This window comes from Carassius auratus, chromosome 7 (assembly GCF_003368295.1).
Source record: "Carassius auratus strain Wakin chromosome 7, ASM336829v1, whole genome shotgun sequence".
Classification (NCBI taxonomy): domain Eukaryota; kingdom Metazoa; phylum Chordata; class Actinopteri; order Cypriniformes; family Cyprinidae; genus Carassius; species Carassius auratus.
Window position 1 is genome coordinate 4,656,276 of NC_039249.1, and position 9,977 is coordinate 4,666,252.

At 36.4% G+C, this 9,977-nt stretch overlaps 2 protein-coding genes across 2 annotated transcripts; both read left to right on the forward strand.

Moving 5' to 3' along the window:
* The first annotated feature begins 74 nt into the window (after window positions 1–74).
* Window positions 75–5,398, forward strand: cd68 (CD68 molecule). Its single transcript, XM_026266732.1, has 6 exons — window positions 75–256; window positions 1,249–1,529; window positions 1,678–1,797; window positions 2,388–2,457; window positions 2,988–3,158; window positions 4,536–5,398. Exons 1-6 carry the CDS (start codon window positions 85–87, stop codon window positions 4,673–4,675), a joined length of 954 nt encoding a protein of 317 aa, XP_026122517.1. The 5' UTR covers window positions 75–84; the 3' UTR covers window positions 4,676–5,398.
* Window positions 5,399–6,578: 1,180 nt separating this feature from the next.
* LOC113105591 (uncharacterized) lies at window positions 6,579–9,906 on the forward strand. The gene is made up of 7 exons (XM_026266744.1): window positions 6,579–6,823; window positions 6,930–7,096; window positions 7,191–7,292; window positions 7,603–7,656; window positions 7,921–8,079; window positions 9,049–9,171; window positions 9,266–9,906. Exons 1-7 carry the CDS (start codon window positions 6,817–6,819, stop codon window positions 9,302–9,304), a joined length of 651 nt encoding a protein of 216 aa, XP_026122529.1. The 5' UTR covers window positions 6,579–6,816; the 3' UTR covers window positions 9,305–9,906.
* The last annotated feature ends 71 nt before the right edge of the window (window positions 9,907–9,977 follow it).

Consider the following 9,977-nt stretch of genomic DNA (forward strand, 5'->3'; position numbering starts at 1 on the left):
TCTAACTCGGTCGCTGTATTGAATTTCTGGGACGCTGAATGCCTCACTAGAGATGTGATTGGCCAAACACTTCCTTCACTTTATATGTGGTTTTGTTTCAGGCAGAAAACTGCAGTGTGCGACAGGCTTTCAACGCCAGATACTCGTGCCACTTTAGAGCACACAATCCAGCAAGTTTTTTGTGTCAGGTACATCGGAATAAGGGCGAAAATGAAATACGAATTATTATTGATCGTGCTTTGCATGGCTGCAACAGGTAAAGCAGATTATTTTATTGCATTGATCGATTTAAAATATTCATTTACCCTGTGTTCACCATTAGTTAAATACTGTGATAGAGATATGAACTCTGACACACCATATGGAAAGATTTAAGGGAACTTACTACATTATTGTACTATGACCGAAAAGGTGCGAACCAATTGGCCTAGAAAACCTTTTTTCAGCAATAAAGAAGAAGGGAAGTTGTGATAAGTGTAAGCTAAAATCAAAACCGCAGGTTTTACTCATAAGAACGACTTTCATTTTAAAAGACCGGAAAGAGATTTCTTATTTGGAATACTCGGAAAATACCGTACTTTCGATTCTATTTTTTAACTGAATACAGGCTGGTAAAACAACACTAGGCCTACTAAAACAAACCCTAAGATTAACCTTTAAATATCAGTTCGATTTTACTGTCAGTTCTACAAGCATCTAGGAGCACAACTACTTCCTTATTGCAGAAATCAGTCCGTTTTATCGCACCTTTTTGGACAAAGTACCTTGCCTGATTACAATCGTTTATCACAAGTCGGGAATCTTTCAACACTAATGGATTTTTTTCGGATAAGTTCTATTTTCATAAGTGTAGCTTCACAGGCGTACCTTTTTGGTGAACACGAACGTGAGAAACTTTCCCTAAACCAAAGAGAGAGTGTCAGTAACATTGTCAGCGCTCACATTTAATTTCTGCGGCTAATCTAACCATCAGACATCACGTGAAATCGGCTGAAGTAATTTATCACATTTCCCTGTTGGAAAATTTTGACTTGTGTAGCCTACACCTATGACAGGCTAAGGAGGAAGTGAATAAATGCATGTAAATGGCACTCCATGTTTTGTGTATAGTGTCTACTTTTTACTACTTATAGTTTTTTTTTCTTATGTGAAAATTTGTTCTAATTGAGGATGTCACTTAAGGTTTTGTCAGATTTAGCTCACATTTGGGGAAACATTTTCTCACATTCTCTGTCTGATCCTCCTCAGCTCTCACCTCAGGTGAATATAGTTTAGCTTCTGACCCGAGCCAGAACACAGCAACCAGCAAGCCGCCCACAACAACCAGCAAGCCGACCACAACAACCAGCAAGCCGACCACAACAACCAGCAAGCCGACCACAACAACTCTTGGTCCAAAAACCACAACTCCAATACCATCTCCAACGCCACCCACCAAACTGGTGGTGGGCCATTATAATTTTAGTTTAGATGGCAAACTATGTTCTATGATTGATTTGGCAATAGGGATCCATGTGAGGAATGGCACGGTAAGATGTTTTCTTTTGGAGTGACAGATCTACATCCATATATGATTCCTGCTTATATCTAAGAAACTTGAATCCTTCACACTGACTACTGCATGATTTTTTCATATTACATATAAATATTCTTTATTCTGAAACGTGTGTTTCCTAGGTTAATGACACATTCATTGTTCAGCCACACAAAACCGCAGTCACTGGAGAATGTGGGGACAAAGCCTCTGTTATCACTTTAAGTTTCACTGAAGGCCAGTTTATCCTGAAATTTAGACATGTAAGTCTGTTTATGGATTTTCTAAATGTTCGTTACTTAAAATGATATGCTTCAAATGTGCCAACTGGCAACAAAATATTTCATAACACAACCTTTTTTTTATCTAGAAGATTTTCAAGGGTTTTGCATTCAAATTAGCCAGTTATCTTTTTTGACAAAAAAAAAAAAAAAAAGTTAATGTGCCTTTCAGTACAACCTGAGTTTGTGTGGTTTAAAAAATGGGAACTTTGAGGCACATGAGGATGAATTATAAAAGACCTGTTAAATTATGTCTGATAAAAACCTGAGCTACCTCCCCAGCAGCATTTTATCAAATAAATCTGACAGGGAGGTGTGTGTTTTCATCAGGTTGACTGTGGTAATGTGACTTGTTACTTAAGGGTCAGGTTTATTGATTATATTGTTGTGTACAATATTAAGGTATTAATATCATTTTGTGACGGACATATTTGTATTAAATTTATTCTGGTTTTCAACATTTATTTGTTTTGTAATGTATGCAATGGTTTTGGAATACATCATTGCTCTTATTCTATTGTGCTTGTGTATTCCAGTTTACATTCTAATGGTCTTTTCCTCTGACTTTCCAGAATGAGACGATAAAAAAGGTCTATGTGGAGCTTGTGGAGTACGACTTGACCTATGCCTTCAAAACAGGAGGTAAATGTTCTCGCTGTGTATGACTAGTGCTATTTGCCTTGTAAAACACCTACAACAACACACATCCTCCATTTATTCCCAAAGCTTTGGACTTTTTATTTGCATAGGTAAATGGAGTGTATCTAAATAAAGAATAATCTACTGAAGACAGAATTCTAACAACAGACAGAAAATCCTTTCAGAATGATATAAATTGCCAAGCCTCTGTAACACAAACAAACACTAGGCCATGTGGGTCAACCAGTCTGGCAGCAATAAATGTCACATTGCCGAGAAAGAATGAGGAAGTAGAAGTCTCATTTTGGACAGCGTAATAAAATGTCTTTCCCTCACTTCATTTTGAATTAAAAAATGATTAATTCTTTGACCTTGCAAGACTGAGTCGTAGTGGAAGTGTTTGGTTATAATTTTGACTATTATTATCACAATTATGGGATTAAGAAAATGGAGAGACTTGGTTAATGTTTTCATCATGTTATGCACATCCATGCCAACTCTGATCCAGTTATTTGTATTGTTTTTCAACAAAGAGTCAATTGAATACTCGGGGAAGAACGAATCTCTTGAGCTGTTTTCGGTGGAACCGGGTCACTCTTACTCCTGCCAGTCTGTGATGCTCAACATGGGAAGTGGTGTTAGTCTGGACCTGACCCATACCAAGTTTCAAGCCTTCGTATTCAAAAACAATGAATTCGGACCATGTAAGTGTAGAGTGATTATGCTTCAATATCTTCAAGTACTCCATCCTTGTAGTGTTTTTCTTAAAGAACCTCTTCTTTATGTTACAAGCTAAATCAAGTCATGACTAATTGCCTTTTTATGCACTGTATACCTTATGTCCTACATACTTCATAAAACTTGTTTTTAAATATTGTAACAAAAGGGTCATGGCAATGCAAAATAAAACCAGTTAGACCAGCCAGATGACTCTAAACAAATGGTACTAAGATTATGCCTTGCTTGTCATTAATTTCAAAGGCCATTTTATTTCCTGCATATTTATTTTTAAATGAAAGTCTGCTACTTTTTCATGAAACTCATGTTATTGTTATTTTTTATTATTTGACATGACTTGTTAGATTTAAATGTCATGCAAATTAAAAAAATTATCTTCAACACAACTGAAAATGAGCAGTTGTAACAGACCAACTGCATATAAGTATTATGTATAGTTGTGGCCTGATGGTTAGAGATTTGGACTCGTTATCCAAATTTTGCGAGTACGAGTCTCGGGTTGGCAGGAATTGTAGGTTTGGGGAGTGAATGTACAGCATTCTCTCCACTTTCAATACCACGACTGAGGTCCCCACATAAATTGTGTGTGTTCCCTGCTGTGTGTGTTCACTGCATCCAGTTTGGATGATAGCAAACACGTTTGAAATCGTTTGTTAATTTTAGATTAACACATACACTGTGTCCAAAATTGAATAGTGTATAATACATACTACATTTGGTTTAAAAGTTGCTTTGTGACCATTTAGACAAACTACATCCGCCATGTTGTCACTGTAATGTGTCCCATTACATTTGTAAGTCGCTTTTGGATAAAAGCGTCTGCTAAATGACTAAACGTAATGTAACTGTCATTTGCATCGCTACACTGCCATTCACAAATCCACTTCCGAGGCCTATTTCACTAGGAAAGTGTCCATCAGATGCATTGAATCTCTGAACTTATTGAATACTGTGAATTTAAAAATACTACTCATTTCACATACCCCGTTTTTTTTTTTTTTTTACCTACTATATTGTATGGAAGTGGGCATATTCAGAAACAGGGAAATTGTTTTAATTTGTCATGCATCCCCAAGCAATGATGCATGTTTCTGTGTGAGTTTGTTGACTTCAGAACGACTTGTAAGTCCTCAGATGCTTAGTGTACGATGGCCATTTTGTTTTCTTTGTCAGCATTTACAAAGTCATAGCCATATGATGCCTAGTGTTTTAAAATCTGTCCAGATTTGTAAACTCATGCAGTGTATACCAGCTTAAAATTTTTCAGCAACAATATTGACTTAATTTTCATTTCTTACAGTGAGATACAAGTTAATTGTGCTCTATTTGTGTTTGTACAACAGCTGAACTATGCAAGGCTGATCAACCTAACTACCGCGTTGCCATCGCCGTGAGCATAATCCTCATCTTACTCATCATCATTGTAGTCATTTTTTTCCTCATCAGAAAGAAACAGAGGACGGATGGCTACCAGTCACTGTAGAGGCCTACAAATTGAGATTTATGAGATGGCAATTCCAGTTTAAAGGAATCATAATGCTGTTAAACACTTATGTCTTAAGTGAATGTTAATTATGTATAATGATGAACATGGATGGCCTAGGATCTGTCCTAACAATGTGTACTATTCATGGACAGTATGTCACATCCTAACTCAAGTTGAAGTTGCCATCACAAGTTCTCATCACTGTAAGATAAAAATAGAACCAGACAAACAGTTGGCTTAGTGCATGCTTTATTGAGCCTGCATTTGCATACTAATTACCTTTTTTAAAGAACCTAACCTTATACTGGCATTACAAAAGGAAGTGCATTAATCTACTGTTACCATCTTAAATGAAAGTGCTCTTTTCTATAAGTGCTCTTCACTATCTGTTACACATCTAATACATTTTCTGTGATAGGATGATAAGCCATGGTTTCTCTGATCAATATGCCCTTGTGCTTTATTCTTTCCAAAGGGGCCTTAAAACCTTTAAAAGGAAATTATTTTGCCTACATTGTGTAATTCATAGTAGAAAGGATTTTAAAAGCAGTTGTGTCCTACAGTTGTATTCATTCTGTTCTGTTCAAATGTTTTACACATTTTTCTTTAAACATGAAGAGCTTTACTAAACTGTATTGTGATCTGAAGTTACATTTATGCACTGAATGCTGGGACTAATATGGAGTTTTGGTTACAAATAAAAAAATGTATTTGTTCAACAACCAGTGATTGTGATTATTTGATATTTAATATGCAGCACTAAAGAGAAATATAGTCAACAAGGCATTATCATGGGGACAGGTTTAAATTGGGTTCTGTTGTCTCTCTAACCTTGCACATCGTTGTTGTGTTATGTGAAAAGCAGTTCACTTGCATTAAATTTATTTATTTGGATTACCTTGTGTACAAGGGGAACCAACGAAAATTGGAGGTTTTTTGTTTGTATGACTGAGTTCACGAGTTCTGTGGTGCTATCCCAAGCGTGTGAGTGCTCCAAAACACAAGCATGGAAGCCATGCAAAAGCAGAAAAGCAAGGGATTATAGAATATCATTTTTTTTCACTTCTCAATAAATATAAGTGAAATGTATTAGTACGTAAACTAACTTTTAAGCCATTTATAATCATATTTAGGCCTATTGTTATGAAGAATTGCTTATTAAAATATGTTTGTTGCTAAAAGCCACATTGTGTGACTGAGTGGGATTGATACAGTGATGTCACACATGCAGCCACTATCAACCTTCTTTTGCAAGTTACAAATCGCCTCGCCTGCTTATACGTTTAAAATGACGTCATATGTTATGAAATTTATTTAGATTTTTAATTAAAATAACATTTGCTAGCATTTATTTACTAGCATTTATTTAGGCTACTTGGTTGAGTGTATAATAAAAAAATTACACACACACACACACACACACACACATATATATATATATATATATATGTATATGTATGTATGTATAGTTTAATCGATTTCTTATAAATAAATAAACACATAAGCAACATAGATCAAAAGAAAGATATCCCCTAAAATATGTTTTTGATTTTAATAATGATGCACGTCTTGAGAGAATCAAATTGACTTGTAATAGAGGAGTGGCGCTCGAGAGCTCATGTGTGCAACTTTGGGAACTTTTTGGGGGTTCCCAGGAAATTAGGTCAGGAAAGACAGTAGTGAACGCAGAGAAAAACATTTTACATTTGTCAAAAAATAAAGAGAGGAACTGAATACAGATACGCATTCTTTGTCTCATATCATTTAGACTATAAATATAGACACCGACAAGTTTGCTTTCTCTTTAGATAGCCTTCTATTTTCGTTTCCAATTCTGTATGTTTTCTAATCCTTTTATATAAGCCTTGTCCTACCCTACATAGGTTACAGCTTGGTTGACATCGTTTTTTGCTAACTTTATAAAAAGCATTGAGGAAAAACGCACTGTAAAACCGTCTATGGTTTCAGGTTTAGCCTTTCCAGCTGTAATGTCGAAAGACTGTAGCAAGTCTTGATGATCCAGATGGAAGGGGGCGGACACATTCCGAGAACCCCACAACGGGGTCTTTTAAGGAGTTTTGGCTTTAATACAACTAACGATTGTTTTGAACGCATACATTGAAGACCCGCAGAAGAAAATGACCAGTAAGATATCTTATAAATAAATAATGTGTATTTTATAAACTGGCATTTGAACCAGCAGAACTAGAACTGATGCTAAACTTCTGACGATGTTTTAATTAACACCCAGGCGAAGTTGAACCCGAGGAGCCCGAGGTTTGTGTCGCTGCTCCGGCGGTTGCTGCAGCGCAGAGCGCGAGCGGCTCGGGCGAGGCCGGGACATTACTGGAAGTTAATTTCCAGAAGAACCACAGACAAAAATACAAATACCTGGAGGCAGAACCCAAGATTTTAGGGGTAACGTTACACGTGAACTTGATATCGAAATAGAATACAATGTAAGTTAGTCTCAAAAACATCTAATGAGGAATGATTTGATCTCATCCCGCAGGTCACCGAGATCGCGCTCACCGTCTTCTTCGTTGTTAGCAAAATTTCGTTTTATGTACGACTGTCTGAGTTACATAGATTCATGCTGGGGTTGTCATGTGTTGTAAGTGTCTATTTTATATGTTTTTATTGTAATATGTTTGAATTGTACAATATGTACGTACAACTGTTTTCATATTGTTTGAACAAGGGTAAGTTTTTTTAGCTGGTTAACATGCATGCATATATATATATATATATATATATATATATATATATAATATTATTTGTATGTAATAATATGTAATGTAGTATTTATATTTTTTAATTTACAGGTAGAATTTCACACCATTTCAGCTTTTTGATTATGCATTTGTGTAGGGGTCTACAAAAAATATCCTTCAATATAACTTGCCACTATGTTTCCTAAACAGGGCATTATTTCTGGCAGTGTGGCCATTGCATCGCAGAAACTTCACCTGCCAACAGTGAGTTTTTAAGAGCGCAGACTACTAACTGTGGGGAATTTTATCATGATTTATTGTCAACCCGGTAATCGTTCCATCCCTAATCTGGACACAGCAAAAATGATGAAATATTATTAAAAATATGTACCATGGATGCTAGTCATGCACTATATGCAGAATGTAGCCTATACAGTGAATTTCTGAGTTCACACTCTGAATGTATCACTGAAGAGGCACTTAGAAATAATTATTCCTAAGTGTGTTTGTCGTTTTATTTCTCAACAGATTAAGGCTTGTTTGGGAATGCAGGTGGTCACATGTGTGGCATATACCTTCTGTTTTCTGGGAACTGTTGCTGAGCCATATTCAGAGATCATTGGCTGCTGGTATAATTTTAATCACAGCGAGATAACACATGAAAATGACGTATGCCTACAAATAGAGGTAAGAAGATTATTTTAAATAAAAATTTAAATGTTCTTAGTCTCACTGTATGCTTTTCACATTCAAATCATTATGTTATATGTATATAGAATCAAAGTTGGGATGGGGTTCCATTTCAGGAAAAGTTCTCCTCGCTTATCCAAAATGTAGTGGTTGCCTACCAAAAGTGCTAGGAAAGACAACCGGTAAACCAACTTAAGGATCATGAATGCCCAAGGCCCCATTGTAGATAGGAAGCGAAAGCTATCCTTGTCTGGTCCGATTTCACAGGAGAGATATTGTAGCTTGAAATGCTGCAAAACTAAATGCAGGTTGCAGTTTGGTTCAGATGGGCCTGCATAGCCGCAGACCGGTCATAGTCTGCATGATGCCTGAACTGTGCCATGAAGCAATGGAAGAAAGTAGCCTGGTCAAATGAATCACATTTAGATGGCCGGGTTCCTGTGCGTTGTTTACTTGAGGAAGAGATTGAAGAAGTATGCACTAGAAGAAGACAGATTGGTGGATGCGTTGGATTACTCTGGGTAATACTCTGCTTAAATATCTGGGGTCCTGGCATTCATGTGGGTCTTACTTTGACAACTACCTAAAAGCTGTTGCAGATCACGTACACCCCTTCAGTAGTGTTCCCAGAAGGCAGTGGCATCTTTTAGCAGGATAATGCATCCTGACACACTGCAAAAATGGTTTAGGAATGGTTTGAGGAACACATGAGAGTTCAAGGTGTTGCCCTGTTTTCCAAATCTCAATTAAGCATCTATGGGAGGTGCTGGACCAGCAAATCCAACCTGCTGCTAATGTCTTTGTGCCAGACACCACAGGACATGCTCAGAGGTCTTGTGGAGTCTGTGCCTTGAAGAATCAGAGCTGGTTTGGCAGCACAAAGGGGAATTATATATGAGGCAAGTGGTTTTAATGTTGTGGGTGGTCAGTGCATATTTAGATATTGTTTATCCTCTTTGCTTACAGAAAGGATTTAATCTACAGTATTCAATAGATCAGCTGATGGAGGTGACTCAGATCGTCCTCTCCATCACGATAGCGGCGTACTGCTGCAAAGTGATTCCCTGCTGCGCTCCCAGATCTCATGTGGTAAGTAACACTCATTTCATATATCTATCGATGCTGGTGAGCAGAATGAATGATGCACAGTTCTCGACTGTAAACCATTTTTTGTCTTTTTCAGCCTGTCATCGTTATGACGCCACCCACAGCTGCGCAATGAAAGTGGGAGTGTGTGCATCCAAAAAGACTAATAATACTAATATAAAACTCAATCTTACAACACATTATGAAATGTTATTACATTATACCAAACATATCACTAATATATCTATATACAAATATTTAGAGAACATTAAAACATCTTGTCTTTAAACAGTTTTTTTAAATGTCTTTGTCTCAGACCTACATCTTAATGAACATAACTGTGTATGAATATATATTCCAATCAATTTTACAATACAATAACATATAAAACTAATAAAAAAAGTTATTAAAATCGAATATGCAAATGTTTTTACGTGAATATGCAAATTATTTACCTTCTTTGGATAGGGTATTCCACACAAAAATTACATTTCTATCTTCATACTGCTTCTTTCATTCGAAAGATATTATGAAGAATGTTGGGAACCAAACTAAATTGGAGCCCATTGACTTCTATCATACAATGTAGACAAAAAAAAAGTAATACAGTGAAAGTCATACAGGTGTGGGCATTACGACAGAATTCTCATCCTGATGTGGAATACTGCTTCAAACCAATGTGAAAAAAAAGCAATGCTATTAATGTATCAGTTGTGAAATAAAAGATTTTGCATTGAACTTCAACAAATTAAGTTCACACACTCAACCACTGACCTGATGTCAAGATTGTATATGTGCTTTCTAAATAA